At 40.9% G+C, this 25,770-nt stretch overlaps 1 protein-coding gene across 1 annotated transcript in view; it reads right to left on the reverse strand.

Annotated features, from left to right (window-relative positions):
* The window catches only part of CSTPP1 (centriolar satellite-associated tubulin polyglutamylase complex regulator 1), an 85,216-nt gene extending 59,807 nt beyond the window's left edge, over positions 1–25,409 (reverse strand). Inside the window, exons 1-2 of the mRNA XM_055715379.1 lie at positions 25,169–25,409; positions 14,697–14,799 (exon numbers count right to left, since the gene is read on the reverse strand). Coding sequence (XP_055571354.1) covers positions 14,697–14,799; positions 25,169–25,214 — 149 coding nt within the window. The 5' untranslated portion in view covers positions 25,215–25,409. The remainder of the gene's footprint in view (positions 1–14,696; positions 14,800–25,168) is intronic.
* Positions 25,410–25,770: the final 361 nt, after the last annotated feature.

Raw genomic sequence — 25,770 nt, forward strand, 5'->3', positions numbered from 1 at the left:
CAACAAACTCGGCTCATTCTCAGCAACTTTAGCAGCTGCTGAGACTCTTCCCTTAGGATTGCTCAGTCTTCCCTCTATCTGCCCTCCTCTCAATGAACAATTCGTACCCTTAACAAAGTTAGGTGGCCAGAGCTTACCTGCATATTTGCAGGAGAAAGACTTATGAACAAACCAGGGTATCTCAACAAGGTATTAGTTTGTCTTCATTCATTTAGAAATGAGTTTGTGAACCCAGAAGCATAGAAAATCATTTTTAACTTCTCTGGTTAACGTCTCCTTTCTCCTTTTTAGTCATTTAGTGCAGCCATCTGCAAGAGATTCCTTCAAGAAGAAAGCTTTCAACAGCTCTGCAAGCCTCCAGGTCTTCTATTGCAAACCTAATGGTTGCCCTGACCTTCTACATTGCCAGTAAATAAAGCAGGCAAATTAGAACATTAAGAAAAGTTACTAATGACACTGTTTTATTTGTCTTTCTGAAACTGACACTAGAAACAGAACTGAATGTTCATTAGTTAACACCAGTTCACTGCAAACACTCACACTTCACACAAGAATAGTTACACAACTGGATACTCCATTAACAAAACAGCTTTTCCCATTCACTTGTGAGAATATTCTGGAGAAAAACGAGAGAAAAATAAAGCAAGGTTCTCCTTCGATGGGAATATCTAAAAAACTTTTGCAGTAGGGACTTCCAAAATGCTTACTTTTTCACTCCTTTCCCTTACATGCCCCAGAACAGCTAAACCACAGAACGGAGTCTCTTCCAACGCCACTGCCGAGAAAACTGTCTTGCAGCACACCCAGTCTATGCTTGTGGGATGGCATATGCATGTGAGAGGAAGAAAAAAGTTTTGGAAGGAGACTGTGATAAAACAGCCCCAGCTCTCAGAAATGGCTGTGCTGGGAACTCTAGCACTCAGGTGCTGCTTCTCTGAACAGAGCTGCTTTCACTAAGGCTTTGTCTTTTGTGTAATTACATTTTGGCAACTTGCCAGAGTTCAGAAACTTTCAAGCACTCTTTTCAAACCTTTGCACTTCTAAATAGATTGTGGAAGTCCCAGGATGCTATGGTAACATCCCAATTGAAACCCACTACAGCAGTTAGCCTCTGCCTGCTGAACTCAGGCAAAGCCAAATATGCACAATGCAGTGAGAGCCCCAAGTCCCCAAGAAGGACAGAAGAGCCTGCCAGGGCCCTGCTGTCCCCCTAGCAGGTGCCACCTTTGGTTACCATGCAAAGAGCTGAATGAGTTCACAGGACCCTTCCTCTACTACACAGAAAACAGGGAACAAGGACTGTTATTCCTTAACTTACAGCATTACCATTTGCATTTTCCATCGAGAGCAAGATGGATGAAGAAAATCACTTTGAAGGGTTATGCTGCTTCTCCAGTGTGAACAATTCACACACACACACAACTTTTCTTCCCAGTTACACAGGTGTCTAAGTCATTAAAACAGAATTGAGTGTCTTAAGCAAAAATAAGGTAGCCTCAAATGCAAAAGAGCCTATGTCTAGTCTGACTGAAACGTCTGTAGAGATAGTGCAGAGGACCTGATGTCAACATTATGGGTATCTCAGGGCTGTTTTTTCTTGAAACACACTCTGGACTAGCTCTAGTCTGGTCCCATGGGCTGAATGCTCATTTGCAGTTGGAACACATCTTCTAGTTTAGTTCCATCTGAAAGGAACCCAGGTCACAAGCTCCAAGACTGCTTCATGGTGTGAACCAAAGCACAGTAAGCAGGGATAATCAGGAGTATTAGGATTAGAGACTATGGTACAATGGGCAACAAAGAACTAGCTCTAGGAATAGAAAATACAGAAATTCAAAAGGCTTTAAAACCCAGTCAATTTCTGTTGTTAAATAACTCATCCACACACAAAGCATCCCCAAGTGACCAATCACACTTACCCCAAGGCTATGCTCTGAAACAGAAAAGTGAAGTTTACCTTGCCTGGAATGAGTCTTGAGAGGGATCACTTAAAACTGTAGACACCAGTTTTACTGCTGTGATGAATAAATTACTGCTGCATGAGTGTAGTTTAATTTAAGATCATTCTATTCCTCACCTATCGGCTTAAATATACTACACTACTTGCAATACTCAGACCAATCATTGGGATTGTTTCTTTAGCTATCCCCTTGGAAGGTAGCATAGGAGCATTAGCATTCCTCAATTCAAAGATGTTGTGCCAACTGCTTTTTAAAATTCCACAGATATTAGAATTTGGGACAATGAAGTCAGCCTCAAGGAAATCACCATCTTCCTCTAATGAAATTAGCAGTGCTTTTTAGGCACTTCCTCTGAAATGTGTTAGCAATGTTAAGATGAAACAGATGCTGAAAGTTATTCCTGATGACTGGCTCTAAGAAAAAAATCTTTTTTTAACAACCAGGCAGGTAGGAAATCATTAACACTCAACATTTTGGCGAGACTGGGTGATGTAACACTGCAAACACTGAGACTGGATTTTTTGAGATCCTTTTTGTCTCACCCACTCAAGTTTATTTCAGCTGAAAGGTGCGGAAAGAGGGAAAGGAGTGACACAAATTTTAATGATCTGTTTTCAGGCTTCTTGGTATAGGCTCAGGAATCTCTGTATTCGTGACAATTAATACAGGTGGTACAGAGATTATCCCACGTACTGTTTGAAAGGAAATGAACAACACCACCTGTGACACAGCTGAGAGTAGGCAGAGAACAAGCTTTCTTATGTTGCTTTGTAGCAAATCAAACCCTCTGAGACCAGTCTACAGATTCTGGAGAAGGAAAGGATTAAAGGCGTTGCTGTGCTTGCCCTTTATCACCCAGAATCCCTTTATCTATTTTTTTTTTTTTTTTTTTAGAGTCCCCCTCCCTTAATTTTTCCTGTGCTAGGTCAGTAATTCAACACCTTGAAGCCTTCAAATGAAAAGCTAAAATGACCTTAGTGCGTTGAATTATTAGCTCAGGATTAAAAAAAATAAAAGGCAAATGGTGGGGGCAGAGAATCTCTAAAAACAGAGGCCTTTTGATCAGAGCAGCATCCTGCAGTTTGCTGTAACTCAAGCTGGCCATTCTTATATAGTAGGAATTAAGGACTCCCCCTGCCAGGCAGGGCCCTATTAAAACACAATAGCTGTTTGAAAAGAGTAAGCAAGCTGATATGGATATAATAGACCACATATTGGGGCCCCTTTCTACTCTGAAATAAAGCTGCTTTTTAGAGTTATGAGCTGGGAAACCTAGTATTCAGGAAGATGGGAAAGAGCATACAATGGGAGATGGTAAATAGCCCTGCAGAAGCCTTCCAAGGTGCTTAAGGGAAAAGTAAAGAAGCCTTCAGAGATAAGCATCAATCACCCAGGACTAGCTCTTTCAGTCTGATCAGGTGCTATTTCAGACCACATAGTGTTTCAGTCAGTCTGGAAAAGTCTTGCTGATACAAACAGAGATTTAGCTTTTACAGCAAAAAACACAGCAAGTTGCACACCACAGAGACAGCTGTGTGAATACCATTGTAACTAGTTTTATGGAGATCATTGCAAGTTGCTACCCAGCTTCCCTCAAAAACCCTTGCCCTTTCCCCCATAAACCTAAAATAAATAAATAATAACCCAATCCAGAATTGTAATTACAGAAAGAAAGCTGCTAATTCTCCAGCTAATGTATTTAGTATTTTTTCCAAACAGGTCCAACTAGACATTTTGGGGCAAGAAGGAAATTCCTTATTGAACTGCTCTATAACCTTCTATATGCTGAAGGTATGGGAGATTCAGGTCCTCAAAAAGCTTTATTATCATACAGCCATGATTTCCATTCTTTGGCTACCTTTATTAACCAACAGATGTATTTTTGCCCTCCCTGTCACGCTGTGGAATTAATTCACCAGCTGCAAGATGCTACAGAAACCATGTAGTAAACCTGTGGCAAGGGACAAAAGATGACACAAAGGAGAGGAACACTATTAAAAATAAAAACAACACATGGTAGTGTTCAGATTTCCTGTGGCCTAACAACTCTGGAAGTAGCTATAGAACTAACATCAGCTGGAGATGGATTCCGATATCAAAGTGTCAATGACCACTGAAGGAAGAGTGGGAATCTGAAAATTATTCAAGACCTGCACCCATCTTGTACTGCTGAGACCAAAGCATAATGCCGAGGGAAGGCAAACTGGCTTCTCAGAGAGTTGAGGCAAAAGTATAAGCATCAGTAAAGGCCTGCTTGCTCCATTCTGCATGTAGTCTCCTGTATCTCTTATTGTAAGACAGTTCCATGTTTTATAAATTAGACTTAATTATATTAGAAGGTAGCAGCACAACCATGTTTCGACTGTGATGATCCAGGAACTACTGAAATGTAACGTAATGATTGTTCCGAAGAGATTCAATACTGCTGCCATACACGCAGCTCCCATATTTACTTTTTTCAGTCTTGGTGAGACTGGAGAACTTCAGAAAAAGAAAAAAAAAATTCAACTAATACTCTCTCACCTATTCAGTTGCCTTGGCAAGAACTGTTAACACATCAAAGACTGAACAGCTTCCAATACTTCCATCATGGCAACAAATGAACCTTGCCAAAATTCCTTAATATAGATGAAGCATCATCATTTGACATTAATGCTAACTCTGCATTTAGAGATTGCTTAGTTAAACCACTTTGTGCTCACGACAACTGCTTGGCTATGGTGTTGACCAGCTACAGTTTGTCTAAATCATTTGAAGATACTCAACAGGATTAATTTTGCAGAACATGAGGTTACTGAAAGTCTCTAAGGCTAATATATTCTGGAAGTAGAATAAAGTCTCAGGTGTTCTAAAAACATTCAGATTCCTAGAAACTAGAATATTTTTTTTTTAAGAAAAGATAAACCAAGTTTTAAAAATGCATTTTTCAGGCAAGCTACACGACTTTCAGAGGAGGATGCAGAGACAGTTAAGGGATTTTATCCTGTAAAGGATAAGGAATCCTATTATGGGATCTTATCACATCCCATTGCTGCAGGCATTTGCTGATTTTTACAGCTTGACATATCCCATTTAGGAGAAATTTTATATTTGTTGGCCTTGTCCACAATGGAACACATGTATTTGTAGCACGGCAACTAGAAATGCTCCTCAAGATTTTCTGTGACACCACAACATTTTACAGCCTAAGAATGAATACAAAAGTCCTTCCAATACCATAAAACAAAAAAAGAAAACCTGCCCACCTCAATTCTGATCCATCCTTTCTTAAAGATCTTTCTGGGAAAAACAGTGTGTTCCTCAAACTTAAAACTACTTTATTCCAATTTAATAAAAAGCCTTAGAAGACAGACGGAAGCAAAGAACTCCTATATACATATAGTATGCTAGACTCACACAAAAATGTTTCATTAAAACCAGAACTAAACCATATGAGTTAGTAATACAGAGAAAGGTACAGTTATTGATGAAGTTATCATGTATTCAGCAGTGGTTCTCTTACAGCTTGAGACATCAAAAACTTTATTGGAGGAAACAGTGTTTAAAAAAAATACTAACAGAAAATGATAAAATTATGCCTTGTAATTCTTAAAAATAAAAAAATCAACCCATATACTAAGGGAAAACACCCCAATGTGTAGCAAACTTCCTATGTTATTATGTTGTTCCAAAGCTGCTATTCACTAGCGCATTTCTACTGAACTTCAGGTGACAATTTCACATTACTAAACCAGTTTTCCTCAAAAAATTTAGAGAAGCTGCAGGAAATCCAATCCTTACAGCATGTGACCAAGGATGAAAAGAGATTACTGCTTTATATAAGCACTGTGGATTGTATGCAAAGGACCATAAATAGTCCCACTACAATTGTTGTGGATGTGTCACTATTTATCTTTCTCATTTTTTCCTATACATCCCTACACAATGACTCAGCAAGCACAGCTGAGTGGTTTTCCAGAATGATGGAGAACAATGCTTGTCAAAGAGTGATATCAGCACTGAATATCTATTTTGCATCATGGTGAGCTCTACTACAGACCTTTCCTTAGTGGCAGACTGACAACATAAGATTGCCACAGCTCACTAATTCTGACTGGACGACCCTTTCACTTCTGCAAGAACAGGGATAAGGCAGGAACTACCCAATACCACAGATATTAAAAACAGGTAGACTGATGGAGAAAATAAAATTAAATGAAAGACCTTCTGGCATCCCAAAAAGGATATCATGAGCACTGTAAAATACCCAACTGACGAAATGAATCATGGCAAAATAACTACAAGCAGCACATATACAGGAGGCTTCTTAAAGAATTTTCTTAGGAACAGCAATGACTTGCCTATCTATTCTGTTGCACTACCAAATGCAGACAGTGGGATGGACAGTGGAGTAGGAAAACTGTATTACAAATACACATAACCAAGCAAAACTACTTCTCTATTACTGTAGGACAAGGCCTCAAGGACAAGAGTCCAAGTACTGTTAGCCTGATGAATAGAGACGTGTTAGAACTTGTAGGGCACAAGCCTTGGGAACAAAGGAACAAGCTATACCGCAGACTCTTGAGCCGTTGCGGTTGAGATGACAACCAGACGGTCAAAGAGGAACAAGCAGCCAGATAAGGGAAAGGATAGTGCTGATGAGGAACTTTGCTAATCATGAAAGTCACGTGAAGAAACCCCCTAATCTTAGAACAGAAATTGTTGCTATGATAAGGTAAACTAATCAGTTCCTATTGTTTAAACGGTGTGTGTTAAATGTCAACCAATCAGTGTGGTTCACGCTTAAGATTTAACCAATCAGTGTGTAATATGTAGAAGGTAGAAATGTATATAAATGTAAGAGAATCACTAATAAACTGACATCTTGCTTGCATCAAGCTGCGTTCCGTCTCTTCATTCACTACATATTACCTTCTAGTCAAGACCAGAGAGATCAATTTTCAGCAAAACCTAGGATTTTGTCCTTTTCCCAATCTCTCTCTCTCTCTCTCTCAATTATCCAGACTTGTTTCAAGAATAAATTTACACATCTGAAGTGTCACAAAAGCCTGATTTTAACTCCCAGATGGGATTATGTATACATCTCCAAATTTGTACTAGCAACATTAACAACTATGATGAAAGGCAATAAAAAAAAATTGGAAGCATAAACAGAATTATGCTAGAGTTATGAACTAAAACTAGACAGAAGATCAAACATTCTACTCTAGCCCAGAGGAAAAGCAGTGGAGTCAAATACATACAGTCCTAATGCTTGTACCATTTGCCAGGTTTCTGGACTTGGGCTTTTGGAAAATTTCTAACATCTATTTATCAGTTATATTAGCTATCAACACTGCCTATCTGCAAATAGCTTTAACCACCATTAAAGGAAGTTCAACTTCATAGCAAATACGTTGCATTTCAACATTCAAGGCTGTATGTAAGAAGGAATGCAAATATACCCGACTATGTAAGGTCTCTGTAAGGTAGTCAGTCCACTTCTGCCGCAACTATTCTGACAAAGACCACAAATAAATATCTAATTTCCATGACATAAAGGAATGGGAAAGAAGCAGGCAGACTGCCCTGCTATACCAGTGAATATATACTAGAGGCATCATAATCTGACTATGCTGCACGTGAAAGTCGTGATTGCCTCTCTTCAAGAGCACAGTGCAGCTCAAGTCTGCGTATGAATGAGCGAAAGCTTATCTACAGATAACTACCCTGTGCTGACAAGATGTTGATATCAAGTGCTAACACTCATGTGCTATAGCAAGTTCTCTAGATTTTTCTGTCACCGAAATGCTATTACAGTTTCCTGAGTGGAGTATATTATCACATACAGCACCAATGCTAAACATTGTCTTTCATCTTCAATTCTATGTTACCCCTCTGGCCACAAGCCTTCCGAGACCGTCCTGCTTACCAAAAAGCTTCTTTACCTTTTCCCCCCACCCCATACTTCTTTACGAGGGTTTGGACTCACCTGAGAATCCACTCACCTGTAAGATTCTCAAGTATGTATGACCAAAACACTACATTTTCTAATATATTGGCAACACGTACAAACTACAGTGGGAATCAGTGTGTTATTCCCATTAATATATGCATTTTATTCCAGCTGTTTACTCAACAGCAGTCATCCCAATCAGCATATTTGTCAGGCTAGGACTTGTTGCAATGTTTGTTACGAAGAAACAGCTCTGGGAAAATCAGGAATTCATAGATCCTGCCTGTCAGATGGAGATGCCAATGCTGTTTCTGCTGTCAAGCAATTCTATAATAACAACATAACGCTTCAGGTGTCAGATCTACAGGTTCTGGACAAAATTAACATAATTTTAATTACAAATAAACTGAATTTTCCACAACCCCTGAATCTTCTATAGCTCTCATACAAAACACAAACTCCGTGTGCAGTAGACAAGGGATACTGAAATCCCATTTCCAATATGCGTTGAAGAAACTTAGATTACAAGGAAGAGACTTTGCCATTTGGACCTCTACAGAGGTAAGACTGGAAGGCAACAAATGGACTTTAACAGAAAGGCTTTGTGTCCATTAGCAACACTCTAAGTGAAGAAATATGCAACTATTATAGATTCGCCAAAAAGATTTATCAACAAATTCAGTCCTGCAAATCGATGTACTCTATGGAGAGTGACTTAGAAAATCTCTCTCTCATAGCAACTTATTCACATTAGCTGCAAAATCTGCTCCTCAGAGCTTCTGGCACGAGTGCTGTGTCTGAGTGCATATATTCATTTTCTTTCCACTGATAACTGAAGAGCAAAGCAGAGGCAGACAGCACTCTTATGCAGTGCCCTAGGGATCAAGGAATCCCAAGTAAAAGCCTGTCAGGAACCATCAAGCACATTATCCCAGATGAGATTTTCAGCCCAAAGGGCTGCTTCACAGCTCAGCCACTGACAGCAGCAGCTTCATACTGATCACATGGCTCAGTGCAGCCTTGCATTGAGTGTGATAGTTTTGTCTTTGAGTCTCCAGAGTAGAAAACATGCCGGAATCCTGACAGTATTTGAGGATTAAATACTATTTTTACAATTGCTTGTAAGATTTTATCAGAGAGAATATCAACATTTTATGTAAGAACCAGAAAGTGCTGTTACTTCCCAGAGGCTACTGATTTGCTCAAACCCCCACAGAACTAACACTACAAAAACCAACAACCAACATCCCTCCCCTGAAGTCTTACTGAGAAATCCTAATGAATGGCTCCATCTCTTAGAAAGGGAATCTGGCACAACCTGTCAAAGCCCTAAGGACCTTCTCACTACTATTTTTTCTGTTTATACTACAATTGTACAAAGCACAGAGATGACATTCTACAATGCTAGATGCTGTAAAGCACATGCAGTACAATATCACTTCTGTCTTGAAAAGCTTATGCTTTCCTTGTGAACAAGACAGAACAAGTTACTGTAAAAAAAGGAAAGATGCAGAGCAGATGACAGCAAGATGACGACTATGATAAGGCTTACGTACATAGATGCAAAAAAAGAAAAAAATTGATGGCTCTAAGCTAATTCTGAGAATCTCTCCTCTTTATAAACAGATAATTCAGCTTATTTCCAGTTGCCAATTAAGGTTGTCTTCAGTGAGTGGCTTATTTCTCACGGGCATCCCATCTGTCCTGTTTCTGGCCCTTCCCCCCTGCCACCTGCCCCCAAGGGTACTGAGATTATTTTAAAGAGGAGGACATTGTTTATTCTACAGATTTATTTAGGTAATGTTGTACAGCAGTACAGGACTGAACAAGCCAGAAGTTTTTCTGACACTGAAGCCTGTGTCACTGCTATTGCCAGAGAGCACCAAGAGAGCAGTATCATATTTGTCCCTAAGGAATGAGTTGAACAAATTGTTCCAGCCAATCCAGACAGCAAGAGAAAATGAGATACTTTCATTGCTAGAAGTTGATACTTCTCACCATGATAACATCTTCCTATACAAGGATCTCAAACTATATAGCACTGGCGGTCCCGTTAGTCTGAACAAGGCAAATGTTCCTTTGTGTAAAGCAGGGCTCTACAGACCTGACATTTTGAATTGCCAGGCACACAACAGATCTAAAAGCAGTAGTATGCAACCCCCAACCCCCCAAACACACACAGCACAGACACCTTCTCAGATAAATGTTATCAAACTGCCACAGAAGATCCAGTGGGGACACTTCAAATCAGAGCCAGCAGAAACATCCCTCACAGAAAAAAGGAGATCTCAGACATCAGTTTGCAGAGCCCCATGGAAGTAGTGCTGCTTGTGAAAGCTAAAAGCAAGATGTCTTTCTCAATCATGCTCCAGCTGGCAGGTGGTCAGGGAGACATCTCACCAGAAACAGAAGAAAACAAAAAGCGTTTTGGGAGACAAAAACATGCCTTTTCCTGTGTCTCCAGTTCACTTGTGTTTGGTTTATCAAACAAACCATAAAAGTGATAAGAAGAGTTTCCTGTCTGAGGTAAGTTATCACTGGTTAATATTTCCGAGCTTTCCAAAGAGTCTGGAACAGATTAGCACATCTACCTGCAAGCTGGGGAAAAAAAAGTTTTAAGCAAAGGGTTAGCCCAGAAGAAAAGCAAAAATTACTAGTAGGAAGTCTCTTGGTCAAAATTTTTTGTTGCTGCTTCTTCTAGCTGAAGTGAAAAAAATACACACAGACTCCCTTTAAGATCCCAGAAAATATTATAAAGTGGGATGCTATGCACATTCCCACTGCATGATCAAATGCATTAGCATGGGGGCCCTGGTTTTCTTCAGCACTGGAAAGATCAAGAAAACAGGATGATAAATATTGTATAGGAGGAACATGTCCCTTTAAGATATGTTGGCACAGAAGTTAGGCTGGAAGAAGTAAAGCAGCATTAGTGTGTAATTACACAGAGGGCTTTCAAGAGTCTGCATTTCATGGAGATTCAAAAGCAAAGCAGAGATTCCTTGAGTTCGTAATGAACCAGTAGCATTTCAGGGTATCAATGAAATCAAGACCAGTCCTTAGAGAGGCATAAATTTTATTCGTTTAACTAAAAGATGTGGATTAATTGGCAGAAGGGTGATCGATCCCTATTCCTCTAAGAGTCAGGAGTGATTCAGATGAGGGGAGCCTCAAGGTATGCCCAAGATTGAAAGCAGATGTCCATATGACTAGGACAAATGAACAATGGAATAAAGTGGGAGAAAAAATATCCCTGAAGCCTAAAAAATATTCTGGAAAGAGAACTGCAGAGATGAAGGTCAGCCCTCTACAATCAGCAATTCTGGTGCTAGGCTGTGGGTAGCAGTGGAATACATTCCCCATTTCATTTACTAGAAACTACTAGAAACACTCACTGCCTGCAAAACACTGCTTGATCCATACAGAGGACATAATGACATCATTTTCAGCTCTGAAATTTCATGCAGATAAGCTAAATCCCAACAAAATTTTCTTAATTACCCATAAAAATAGTTGTTGTAACCGGCACAAAGATTTGAAGTGACTCATGGTGAGGTGGGGCATTGCAATGCACGATGGAAAGGCCATGACTGCTGCAAGAGGAGTCCATGGAACACCACTCTGTGGAAAAGTGTGCTCTCTGAGATGAGTTTGGAGAATACCTGACACCCATCCTTGACACACTAACTTACTTCATTATTTCTCAAAAGTTACAGAAGTTTGTTTGGTTTTTTTTAAGTATATATGGGATAAAATACTAAGTCACTTGCTTGGACCTACCTGCTAGCTTTCTAAACCCTGGGCTTGGTCTCTTAATTTTAAGTGAGCATAAATAAGGGAAGTGCAGCGTGAAAAACTGGACACACTAATATCAAGTCCCTTCATCTCAAATCATTGCAGCATACTTCAAAATATGCACAGGCCAATCCTCTCACTTAGAATAACCTGGAACAAGGAAAACAGTGGGAGAGTGCACACAAGCCTTCTGGAATCTCACAAGTTACCTTTCAGTCCAAAGATACCAAGATTAAAGATAAAAATCAGGATCGAGCTTATTTGCTTGCCAGAGCAATGCAGCCTTCAAAGCACAGCCTAAACAAATGTTGACAGTTGCATGGATGCACAGGAGTCTAACGGGCAGTAAGGGCTCACCACTAAGCCCTGGGAGCCAGAATGTTTGACACTTCCTTAATAGGAAACTTTGTATTCTGAGTCTACCTACAGCCATACTGGCTGTCACTTATTCTCCACTTTAAACAAAGAATCCCACATTTCAAACCTTAAGAGTTTCTCAGCTCTCAAAATGACTAAGCCTGTTTGTGCTTTGGTACAGGGACACAGTTTGATGTACTAAACTTCAGACATACTATGAAAGAAAAAGAAAAGAAACAAAAAAGGAGAATGACTAGTTCTGTATTACAGAAAAAAAATGAACACGCAGCCTTTTCCTGTCTATCAAGAAATCAGAAGCTCCACAGAACACTCAGTGTGAACAAAAAGTCATTGTAGAAATTCACATCTTTCTTTGGAAATAAATGGGAAAAACATGATCTCCAGCACCTGAGTCAGAGGGTTGTGCTCTATGGAGGCAGTTTTGTTTGTCATAAAGATCTTGAATTATTATTTATTCTTTCAAAGGTAGAAGAGGAATAGGAAGTGAAAAGATGGTTATCGTGTCATGACGAAGAAATACTGTAGAGAAGCAATGTGAGCAGTTTCAAAAACTGTGGAAGACCTCTTACTCACCATTTAATTTTTTCAGTATACACGATCAGAAGTTCACAAAAAGCCCTAACGTGTCAGCCTGAAGGTAGGTGCAAACCAAATCCAATCTGGATGACGATTTCAGCTGGGTGTTTCAAAGCCACATTGCCTTCAACTTTGGTAAAGAAATCCTGTTGGTGGGTGGAGGTCATTGTAGTCATGCTCTTTATCTTTCTTAAGCTCTTGTTTACTGACTATTTGTTCAGCTGACTAATGTCAGTATTACTTTCTGTGGAAACTCCTGTATATCAGATACAAGTATCGTGACTCCCAATCACATCAAGTGCACAGATTGTACCTTCATTTGTCCCCAGCACCTACTCTCAGTGATTATTTCTCCACAACCCTCACTTAACAGTGACCACTGCAATTTGCTCAGAACATGGAAGTATACTGTTCATTGACTTGTATACTAAGCATTTTTTAAATTTTGGTAGTCTAAAAAGAGGCAATGCATTTTGAGAGTTTAAGCTACTCTATAAACAACAACAAAAAATATAAATCTCCTTATAAAATCCACATAGTACCAAGTATTATTTGCTTCTAAAATAGATTTGAGGTCTTTTAAAGTCATTACTCATTCTGGTTACACTAAGCTACAGAGAAAGGTTAGCAATAACACTAAGCTGCCCTGATAAGCTGTTTGATTCTTCTAATAAAATTGCCATTATACTGTTTTACATGGGTCTTCCTGATTTTGCAACATGCATGATTCACGCCAAGTGAAAGTTGGAAGTGCTTTGTTGAGAGCAAAAGAAATAACGTACAACCAAGAAACCGTGTTTTCTTGTTACAATGCCATCTACCTAGAAGATCCATTATATAAAACAGATGTAGCAAGATGGCCTGTGTCTTACCTCCTCTGCCAAGATGGTCAAAACCACACCAGTCTTGAACCGCTTGTTACCCTAGCTCAAAAACAGAAAACCCCAGACAAAAGATTAAAATTTCCCCTCAGACTTGCTGCAGTATTTCTTTTACTTATTTACCAGTGAGAATCTCTGTTGTTCAAAAGTGGAAAATTTGCATGGGGCAAGAAAATATAATGCGAGTTGTCCAAGCAAACTAGCAAGTTAGACCTCATTTGGAAGTCAGATGGACACTGGTGTGAAAAAAAAAAAAAGCAAAACCCCACCAAAAAAAACTCCCCAAAATGCAACCAAAAAACCCTGAAACTGTGGTCAAGTAAGATAGACAGCAGACAGACAGCTACTCCTATACTTTGAGATCCTCTTCCACTACTGTAGTAGAGATGGTTGTGAAATACCCTGCACATTAATTTGCCTCAGGAAAAGGTACCAGGGAAGGAAGCAAGCAAGAAAATATTTTCAAATGGGCATCAAAAACCAGAAACATATAACCACTGCAAGCACAGGCATTACCAACAAATCCTTAATGAAGCTGCCTGGAAGAATTTTAGACATGGTGCACGACATCAAGTTGGCAAAACATACAGCAATTGGCTGAGTCAACATCAACAACACTGAGGACCAGCACACAGCTTTTGCCCCCCCCCCCCCCAAATCTTTCCAAACTACTAGGAAGAGATTATCTGTGCTGATTATTATGTTCGTTATTTAAGGACTTACACAGGTTGTAAGGAAGACGCACTCTATTAAAGCATTCAACAAGACAACAATCACACAAGGAGACAAAACAGTTCAAATTCACATTCAGAAAAAGGAAGAATGAGTGCTGCTGAAACCAGGTACTGAAAGTGCTGTTTTTGATACTAACAGACCTGATAGAGACAAGCAGGGTTTGGCTTTCTATATGCTGTCTTCTACACGCTTTTAAAAGCTCTGCTCCCCAAAGTGACTGCTTCACATGAATGTCTGTAATAGAAGAGGTACTGAACTGTACGAAACCCATGCACGTTTCCGAAACATGCTCAGGCAGCCCTTGGCTAACCCAGTGAAATCCAGCATTCACAACATAATCAGCATGTGTCCAGCTCCATTCTCCATGTACCCAGCCTGTTTCCAAAAGCTCCCCTCAGGCTAGCCCTATTGGCAGCGTCCTGATGTACTTACTATTCAGTGAAGAACCTGGCAATGCCATACTGACTAATATCTTCTCTGTTCTCCAGCAGCTGGCTCACTGCATCCTCCATGTACGTGAGGACATGTCTTTGAGCTGCAAATAAAAGACAGTAAGAGACAGAAATTAGAATACAAGGGGCCTGCAAAGTCCAGAGCCAGACCAGCCTAGTTGTGTGCCTTACACAACAAGCCAACAAGTACTTGCTCCCTCAGAGAGTAAAGGTTCCATTCTCCCAGATATGGATAGTAAAATTCCTGACCTAAATCCTGCTTTCTTTCCTGGCTACAAAGAGTTAATTGCTAACAGGGCTGACCCTTTTTTAAAATCCTCTGAGATTTTGGAAGTGAAGGAAAGGAGAAGGAGTTGTGAGACTGCCTCGCTGGAAAATGCTTACCCAAGAGGAGTTCCTGATCCCTGTTCTGAGTCACAGCCATCTTTCCTATACAGATTGTCAATGCCCATATTGACAGGACTGTTGCAGAGCTTTAGGTGTTCCCTGCCCTTTCCTCCTTACCAAAGCCAAGTAACTCTAAGTTTGTTCTGTAAAGTTTTTTCCCCTAAAGGTGCAAATAAAAGTACATCTGTTTCCAAACAAGCACTGGTGAATGTTCTTGGAGTGGCAGGTGGGGAACATGTCTCAATGCCAAGGAAGATTTATAATGCTCAACAGTCAAGTCTCAAATAACTGGCTAAACCAAACATAAGGAAATTTCAGAGGTGGTGGATCTGCCAGTACCCAGCCACAGAACGCCACTCACTTATAAGACTTCTGAGTAAAGACAGTTTGCTACAACACAAACCATTTTGCTGCTTCTACAGGGGGCAGACTCTGTACTAATCAAGCGTTTTGCCAAGGAGGAAGCAGTACAGATTTGCCACTGAGCCCCTTTGATGTTTTTGGCTAAAAACCAAGCTGGAGCAACAAAGAGCCGAGTCTGGGGTGATGCGCCAGCTACCAAGCAGTAGACTTTCCAAACCTACGAGTTCAACAATCAGAAGACAAGTCACAACGAACCCAGGAAAATCATTCCTAACCTGGAAAGCACACAAACCCTGTTCCCAAAGCACACACCTCCATCCTAAACACGTATGCTACTGCACCTTTGCAAGTAGTGTCGTGTCCTAAAAAGAGCAAGAGAAAACCCTTAGGGGATATAGGAAAGGCAAGGGCTGTTCTTGCTCCTTGCCAATCTGCTCCAGACTTGGCAGCATCATCCCCTCACCAGCAACTGGCCAACCTCAGACCCACATCAATATTCTTCAAACCATTTTAATTTGCACTTAATATCCTGGTAAGCATCAAGCCTGCGCCACTTGATGCACAGCATGGAAGTCCCTTTCATCTTAGTGTGGGGCAGGTGGACTTCAAGAGAGGCCCGGAAATTATTATTCCCAGTGGATACAGTGATTAAAAGTATGTATGAACATTGATTGCTATCAGGGGATTTCTCTGCCTAGAACACTTTTCAGGACAATGGTAAAATTGGTTAAGCACACCCTGGAAAATACCTTGCAGCTGATAGCAAAATGGTGAGCCAAAGGTTCAAAGATATTATCTGGCACTAAAAGATACAGGGCGTAGCTTTATTTAATTATTTTAATGCAAAGGAATAAATTTAATTTATGTGAGTGATTAAAGAAAAATAGCTCTGCGCACCTGTGTCCCCTGAGGGAGGAATGAGTCGTGCAGCTCAGTCACAGGCTCAAGATAACAGCAACTAGGTAACTTTATTTCAGCCCATCCTTCCTCCCTCTTCATTATGCAGCCCATCTTGCACTCAGAAACTGTCTTCCCAGGCCCCTCTCAAACTGTCAGTGGTACCAGATCAAGCCAGGAAATGTACTAGCAGACAGGCTTCCACTCATCCCAGCCAGCAATAAACTTCTGGTCAGCTGCAAAACCATTCTCCAATCTTCGTGGGAAGGCATACAGTCCCTTCATAGAACAGCCCCATCAATGAAATATATTTTTGTTACTTTACTTCTTTAGAGTCATTAACCTCTCCCCTAAAAGCCTATGGGAATAGACAGGCATGGTCCCACAGTGCTACACAGACCAATGTGACTGACCTCTGTAACAAACACCTTTAAGTCTGCTCCTGGAGAATAAATTAACTTTCAACCCAGAATTTCAGAAATTTCTGTCACACTTAAAAATGCACACAAATGTATACAGGTCACTGTTGAATAAAGTTGCTGATAAAAGACTATTTCTGTTAAACTTTTTGTTGCATGGCCTGACAAAGAACCTCTCTCCCTATTTCCCAGGACATAAGCAGAGGTGTAGGGGAGGGAAGAAATTGGTGAGCAGAGAAGGTGAAAGAAAACAGCATTTCCTTGAGAAGTCTCTCTCTTCGGCTGCTGTGCTGTTTTCCAGGTAGCCCAGTTCACACTGCCAAACCAAATTCCAGCTCTGGCTTCCTGTTCGCTGGCTGCCCAGTTCCACGGAACGGTGCAAGTAGTATCTTTTATAACCCAACCAACTCTACCCTAAGCAGAAAAGTCACAGAATAAAATCTAATTTGCAGGCAAGTTCTAGCAGGCCAGAGAGGCAAAATAAAGTGCCAGGAGTCTGGTTATAGCAAAATAGTAGTTCCATAATTTATACAAGTGGTACTTTCCATAACAAACACTGGAACCATAATGGAATATTAACTATTTATGCAAACAGTTAAAAATCTGTGGGGTCCTGTGCAAAGTAAATGAGGTGATTCACACATTTTAATAGTTTTTGAAAATTCAAGCCGATGATGGTGTATTGGTATGCATGTTGCTCATACTTTTGAGGCCCACTTTGTAACAAGGCAGCAAGTCCAAATCAGAATGTAAAGCCCAAATACTCACACAACTGTGCTATTACAGCTTGCTGTCTCATTTTCTTCCCGATAGTATTCCAGTATATTGCACCTTCCACAAAGGAGGTATTACAACAGGTTATTACCCTCAGCGCTTATTTATTTATGGCTTATTGCAACAAAGGCTCTCCTCCCTACTCATACAAAACTTTCCAATGCAACCCACACTTGCTAAACTCTTCCCTGGAATCCCACGCAACTACCCCAAACAGTAAGGGTGCCTGCCATATTCACTTGGTAGGTGCTACTCTTTGCTGTCAAATTTAAGAACAGGCAGCTTTCACAGAAGGATCCAACAGAATAAATTCACAGAAGAGTCTTCAGGTAGCCCATGACCTGATGTTAAGTAGATACCTTTGCACAGAATATCTTAATTCTTATCACTAAACCACTAGCAGCAATTTTACACTTATAACTTCAGTCCAATCACTAGCAATACATACAGTACAGCTCCTCCAAAGTTGGTTACTGTAGCACTTAGGAGAATGGCCTCTGATGGTATTACCACCACATTCACATGCTCACACCCCACCATCACTCATATGTCCAATGTTTAAAGTGAATTTTGGAATTAATGCACTTTTGGCTCAGAACCAAATTCAGGGCTGAGCAGAGGCTGTTCAATTCAAGCGTGGCCAGACCAAGTCATATAAATCTCCTCCAGCTTACAAGCAAAAGACAAAACAAGGATTACATCCACCATCAATTCACAATCTCTATGGACTTCACAACAACAGACTAGACAATCACAACTAATTCCATTTAGACATAACTGCACCAAATCAATTTGCATGTGTTTTTAAAGTAGTAAAAGCAGACCTTTTACAAGCCACCAAATGACTTGTTTCAATCTTCTTATGAGAACAAACAACCTGTTAATTCACAGGCTTGATGACAAATATTGTAAAAACAAGCACTGATACTTAAAAAATCTTGAAGGAAAAGGAAAATCTAACACAAACAATACCACTGCATGAAACAGAATATATACAGTGAGATTCTCAAAGCCAGAAATTCAGGAGGAAGGAAGGACATACACATCACTTGTAGGTTATGACATTGCATACATGTAATATTTATTATTATCAGTAGGGCTCAAGAACGGAGAGGACTAAGACCTTGGAAGTGCCACAGTACTGTTTGTGTCAGTTACGCAATACCTACTTCAGCACATACTGGCAACACAATCACATTAACCATACTGGTTTTGCACATGTTTCCTAGTTTTACAACTTAGATGCATCTCCTTAATGCTACATTGGTAAGAAGCTTCTCTTCCAACAAGTTTGCCTTTTCTAAAGGCAAAGAAGAAAAACTGAAGATCAGTATACCAGCACACTTACCAAGAAGTGATGCTGCCTGTTATACTTGAAAGAAATAGCAAACATGGGACAGCCAGGAGGTATAATAAAAATAGCAGCAGATGCCACAGAAGAAAAATAAAGTGCGCCAAACGACCTTAAGAAAGAGTACGATTGGAATAAATTGGTATCAGATAGTAAAACACATATCACATACATTGTTTAAATAAGCAGCAGAACAGAGCCCTACAGCAGAGGTAAGGCTTTATTTATCAAATTATTATCAAATCAGCTAGATACATTATTGCTCAACTCTTCATGAGATGATGCCTTCTGGAATGTGAGCTGTCTACCAAAACAATTTGTACCACATACACATAAGAGGGTTTTTCTTTTTTATGGCTGGTTCATTCCTGGCATAACTGAATACATTGAAAAACCAGGAGTGGGAATTCCTGGACAGTAAGACCATTTGCCACCTCCTCAACTGAAGGGCTGAAAATACACACTATTTGATGCAATTAACGTTATGATTCATTTCAGTTATCAGAAGTTCAAGAGTATAACAAGCTTTAATGTATTTGTAATATTTCTGGCATTATTTTTTTTTTTAATTTCTGAGAGCATATTAAAGTAACAGGTAAATACTCTGTCAGAAGTTATTCTGAACTGGAGCCTAAGGACACTACTGTATTACGCACATTGGAAAGGCACATCTACAGTAACACAGAATCAATTTCATGCAATTATTACCCAAACAGTAATGAAGCAAGAGGGAATTAGTAAGGATACAAACTGCAAGAATAAAATCATGTCAACTCTGGAAGTTTTTCCAGCATTAATGGTCTTTCAGGATGCTCTTTTTAAACTTTTCCAATATCATTAGGGATTTAACCTCTTCAGATATCACTAAGGAATGGCCTGAGCAAGAGAAGTATGTAAACAAAACAATCAACCTAAAAGCTAAATCACTGTACAGCTGTAGCTCCTTCCAGCTTTGCACAGCTTCACAGTGTAATTTCCTATTAACCCTCAAAAAAATTGTGTGGTTTTTTTTTTTTAAGGAAGTACAAGTAGACCCTGTCATACCAGAGATAACACTACAATGTCTGACATGCGCTGTTTACTCACGAACACATGCTAAGTGGTCACACATCATAACTACACCTTATTTCATATGTTCACAGTTTCAAAACCACTTTCAACAAAAAAAAAAAAGTAAGTATAAACTGAAACATTTCTTAAATCTTGACCATAATTGAAAATTTGTTTCAAACAATTAATGAGCATATTAGTCACAAACCACAACATTGTACTCTTTCAGTTTGCACTCATGAGGCTGCACACAGACCGACTTAATTGTCCAAGTCCTTCCAGCAGACCATCTCCTGCAAGATGCTGTACAGCTGCTAGAAATCACCACCTCGCCAAGGAAAAATTCTTGGACTATCCTTTAAAAAAAAAATAATAATTACTTAAATCTGAATTTATGCAGTGTATTGTTAACACTGTGGAAGTAATTGCCATCCCAGCTTGTTAGAAAGCATTAAGTACCCTAATAGCTCCCTACCTATTGATACTCAAATGCAGAAGGACTGTGTACTCTCCAATACTGGAATTATACCTACATCAGGATCAGATTTCACCTGTTACCTTTCAAGCTAAGATGGAAGTCCTAGCGCAACAGCAGGATTGGGGATGAAACCTCCATCTTTTGGAGAAAGTACTAGAGTGAGTCTAAGAAGATTCAAACTTGACTTAACATTTCTACAGGCAAACTCACGCATCAATGGGGAAGTCGTTCGTCTTCTACATTATACTTCTGCTATCTGGACAACTGAACAATAAATAAATAAATGGTTTTTCTTATAAAGGCATTCTCTTCTCTTTTTTAGACCATAAGCTCTTTCGGACACAGTGCCTCACAGAAGCTCATCAAGTATCTGGACTAAGAGAAGACTCAGTGTCAGCTGAGATGCCTGGATAACAACATGACCTATACATTGATTATGCTCTTAAAGAAAACAATTGCACTTGGACTTTCCAACTTAATATTTCTTAAGACCATTCAGACAAAGAGTAAACCCCAGTGTGGTGAAAATTCATTAAATTAATTACTGCTTATGAAAAAGCCTTTGCCTTTAATTAGGGATCACTTAACCTGGACAGTGAGCTCAGGAAGCTCAAGTACAACTTCAATGAGCAGGTGGTGCTTGTCCTGAGCCCCTCAAACAAGCAAGATAAGAGCAGGAACAGCCAGACAATCAATATTGTGTGCAGCTGTGTCATGACATTAACTCCACCATGCTCGGGCATCTGGCCAACATCCCTGGCATGTGTGAACCTTACGAATCATGTGATACTGCATGCCTGCACTAAGCCAAAATGCAAAGGTTTACATACGCTAGGTGTGTAAACTATTTTTGTTTTGCACTGAGTATAAAGGTGGCAAGCTCCAGGACTGGGGTCAGAAGCCTCACCTACAGGTGGACACACCACGTAGGAATTTTCCCAGTTACCAAAGGATTCCAGGAAGCCAGCTGCAACAGAGCTTCCCAGACGAAGGGTGGGCTTGTATGATGTTAAGGTGGTAATTGGTGATATATCCTTTTCTTAGACTCCGTAATGATTTGATGCTTTCCTCCTATTGCTTTTTTATCATATTGTGCATAACAACTAATACTGTTTCCTTTTATCATAGTGCATGCTATTTTTCCTTTATTATAGTGTAATATAATAAACTGCATTTATTCTTATATGTGATTTGGAATTCATTTTTGCTTGGTATCCAGTCAATCAGCAAAACACCTAGGTATCTGCAAAGTGTCTACTGAAGTTCTCTGCTGGGAGCTACTCAGTTTTGTAAAAGCACCAATACCATGGAATTCTTTCTAATCATGAAGCCCAAGACCTCTTAGGAGAAAGGAGGCAACACAGCCATGTTTCTGGCACCTAACAGCCCCATGCTTTACTGATAAGATACTTCCCTAAGAGAGTATTTCTGTTCTTACATGTCTTATATTGGCAAAGGAAGAAAAGAAAGAACATCCTGGAGCTGGAGAGTAGAGGGAAGGAGAATACAGAGAAAAATAAAATTCAGAAAAATGTGTAGTAATCTGTGGCTTTTTCTCCCTAGCAGGAAAGGCAGGGAGGGAATACAGTTTGAAACTTCAGAAGACAGCTGCATGAGCAGAACAATACACTAAGTGCTCCATTGCCTGCTATAAATAACTGAGCAATCACCAGTTATTAAACCATAATGAGGAAGGCATGGAAAAGTATCTCAAATAGGCCTCATTTTGCCTACTCTAGTTTAAGTCTCATCCATCATACGAGAAACACATTTTCATCACTATCCCCAAACACTAAATGTTGTTTATTCAGTGGAAATACTGTTTAAAATGTCCTACTAGTTACAACATCTTCATGGTAGCCTTTCTGCCAACTCAACAGACCTCATCTCCTTTCCTATTCACTATCGGTCATCTCTGTTCTTCTACTTACTGTCTCACAGTCATTGCAGCATGAGACACATTGCCCTGATTTTTATTTTCCAGGAACTCTGGTGTACCAAAACTTTGCAATTATTTTTCATCTTAAGTGAATGCTTAATTCTCTTCATGTTTACTTCTATTCTAACTCACAAATGTTTTTATTTCCCTCTTTGCATCCAAATTGGATGTGGGAGAATCATCTCAAATAGGATTTTTTTTCCTATTTTCCTGAAAAAAAATACGCAGCAAGTAGCATGTAATGTTATTTGGGCCACTCATTTTATTCATTGGCCTGTCTGTGATATTGAAAAAAGAAAAGAGGAAAAAAGTTAGGTGAAGCTTGCCCATTCCAGGTCAGGAAAGGTAGTGCCACCTGATCTGGGAGACTCACAGAATACCTTAAGTGGCAGCCTATGGAAACGCAACTTCACAAAGAAATGACAGGAAATGAAATTTACCACAATTGTTTATAACCCCACATCACACAACTGTATTAACAAGACTTCGAGGCATGCAATAGAACAAATCCAAAGAATGGCGATTTCAGAATGCCAGGTCAATGTAGAAAACATAAATCAAGTTACGAAAATGCTGGGGAGGTGTGTTTACTTTGGGAGGCAGAGGAGACTGCTGAGGTTTTGTTTGTTTTTTTAACCACCTTCCTACTGCTAATACACAATTCCTTCAGTAGGATCTTCAGCTGTCTGGCAAGATACAAAGTTGCACAAAGACAAACATTGTTATTGGTAACATTTACTAATGTTAATAACATGAACATTATATAAATAACAATACCATCAGGTAGCAGAAACTTTTCCCCCTCTAATAAACAACAGATACTGCAAACCAAACAGAAAAACATAGTAAGTGATCAACAGAACAGGCTCTTATACAAGTTATTGCTCAACCTCACATGCTCATGGGTCTTTTCCTGACCCCAATGTCAGAATAATTTAGACTGTTTTGTAAAACAAAAAAAGGGAAAAGTAGATCAGCATGCGGAACAGAGATAAAAGGAGGCTCAGTTTAAGTAGGCTAATAAAGCTGCTCACACCTAACAATCCTGCACATCTCTTAGAAGTCTCATTTCTCAACTTCAGATGTGAAACAGAAAACTGGTTTATTCCTACACTTTAAGAACTTTTAGTCTGCTTCCTAGATTGTTTTGAGCAATTCAATCCTTACTGACAAGTTTCACACTAGTAAAAGTTAAGTGCCTATTTCATTAAAAACAATTAAATGAACCTAAAACCAAGTTGGCTCATTAAAAAAAGGAAATTCTGCAAGTTTCAGCCTACAGCAACTATAGAAAAGTTATGAGTCTCTCTATAAACGTTGCGGTTGAACATGCTGATGTAGTGCGATTTGAGTAGCACAAACCCAAAGGGTGTAACTACATGGCACAAGCCATACTGTTCTCAAGTACCTGAACTAGCTTCAGAAGTGACATTGGCAACAAGAACTTCAGCAAAGTGATTCTCCCGAGAATCACCCCAAACAGAGCACTAAAACTCTTTATTTCTGCTTTGAGTTTCCTTAACACAGGATAGCATTGCAGTTATGTACGTATACATGACGTACCCAAAGAGCAGCCTAGCAGCAAGTGCACGGATTCTACTCTAAGACAAGTTAGATCACTCTTTTGCTTAAATATTTAATCTCTCTTTAGTGCTATGATGTGCTGTGAAAGACAGTTGGATGCCCACTCTTTGACACTATTGCTAGGCTAAACAAACTCAGCTCTTTCAGTCTCCTCCCTGCAAAGCAGGTTTTCCATTTACTGGAAGCCAGCAGTGTTTCTCCAGCCTTGCTCCATTTTGACTTATCAGAGACAGCAATATTATGATGGAACAAGCAGCGCAAACCAATCCATGCCATTTCTGACCTTCCCTTGTACAAGAAAGCCACAGTAAATTATGTATACCTTTATAATAGTTACTACCAAACAGCCTCTTGGGCCTAGAAAGTAATGGCTGAAGAGTTTCACTTAAAAAATATTGTCTTGAACACATTCCAAATGCTTACTACTTGTAATTCATCTCCTCATTAGCAATTAAATGAAGTCATATTGAATTTATTCCATCCTAATTATTTTTATTTGACACATTAACATTGAATCACTTTGCTCCTTAGTTTCCTGGAATATCAAGCAATAACACAAACTGTTAGAGCAGGCTTAAAAGGATGCAGTCGCCAAGACAGCGGCTGCTTCATAAATTATTTCCATTTTATGCAGGAAACATTACTTCAGAAGAAAAGCCGACATTCAAAACCATCTCCTAACAAAAGAACGAACACTCATTTCCAATGTTGGAATATGAGCATAAAATACAGTTGCTCACATAGACCTGCGAGCAAAACAGATTGATAATGTGCTAAGTGAGGTTCCAGCCTGCCAGGGAGCAGGTGCCCGTTGTTTGTTCCTACCCACACCGTGCAGACGAGGCGGGGAGCAGGCCGCAGCTCCCCCCCTCCGGCCGCTGCTCACCCCCCTCAGGCCTCCGCTGCCTTCACGGGGACCACCGGAGGGGAGCTCCCTGCGCCCCAGCGGGCCCCGCAGCCCCCCCACCTCAGGGGAGCACCCGGAGAAACAGCTCCCTACACACCGGGCTGCAGCCCCCCCTCCCCAGGCGACAAGGCACACGCGGAGTCGCTCCGACCCAGCCGGGGGGCACGCCGCGGGCCTCAAGCCGCTGGCCCCCGGGAAAGCTGGGCCAGGCCGCGGCCACCCCCGGCCCCGCCGAGCCCTCCCCACGGCGGGCCGCAGCACACCCGGCGGGCGGGACCCTCGGGGCGCCGTCCCGCTCCTCACCCAGGTACTCAGGCCCCGGCAGCGAGAGCCGCTCGGGGCTCAGCATCCTCCTGCCGCTGCTCCTCCCCAGCTTCCGGCCGTTTCCAAGGCGCCCGACGCTCCCAGCGCTCAGGGCCCGGCGCCGCTCGGCCGCTCGGCCCGGCTGGGAACACGCCCCCGCGCCGCCAGCGTTCCGCGCCCAAAAGCGCCCGGGCACGCGCGGCTGCCTAGCCCCCGCCTCGGCCCTCGCCTCAGCCCCGGCCCCCGCGTAAGCCCAGCCGCTCCGCACAGGTCAGGGGTGCGGGCCAGGCCGGGAGTTGCCTGGTGGGAAGGGTCCCTGGAGGATGGCGGTGACATGGCGGCCTGCCCCTGAGGAAAGGGGCTGCAGGCAACATGGCAGCCTGGCTGGGAGAAAGGGGTGGTGGGCGATGCCCAGGGCAGCGTGCTTCAGGGCTGAGGGGCGCCTCAGCGGGGCAAGGGTGAGCAAAGCTGAAGAGCCAAATGGCAGAAGGAGATTTGTGTGTAAAGGCATTCTGGTTAGATTTAGGTGGGAAATCAGGAGGTGCCCAATGCCAAGGGCTGTTGGGCCTACAGCTGTTGGAAAAAAGACTCTAAATTTAATA

Source organism: Falco cherrug, chromosome 7, assembly GCF_023634085.1.
Source record: "Falco cherrug isolate bFalChe1 chromosome 7, bFalChe1.pri, whole genome shotgun sequence".
Classification (NCBI taxonomy): domain Eukaryota; kingdom Metazoa; phylum Chordata; class Aves; order Falconiformes; family Falconidae; genus Falco; species Falco cherrug.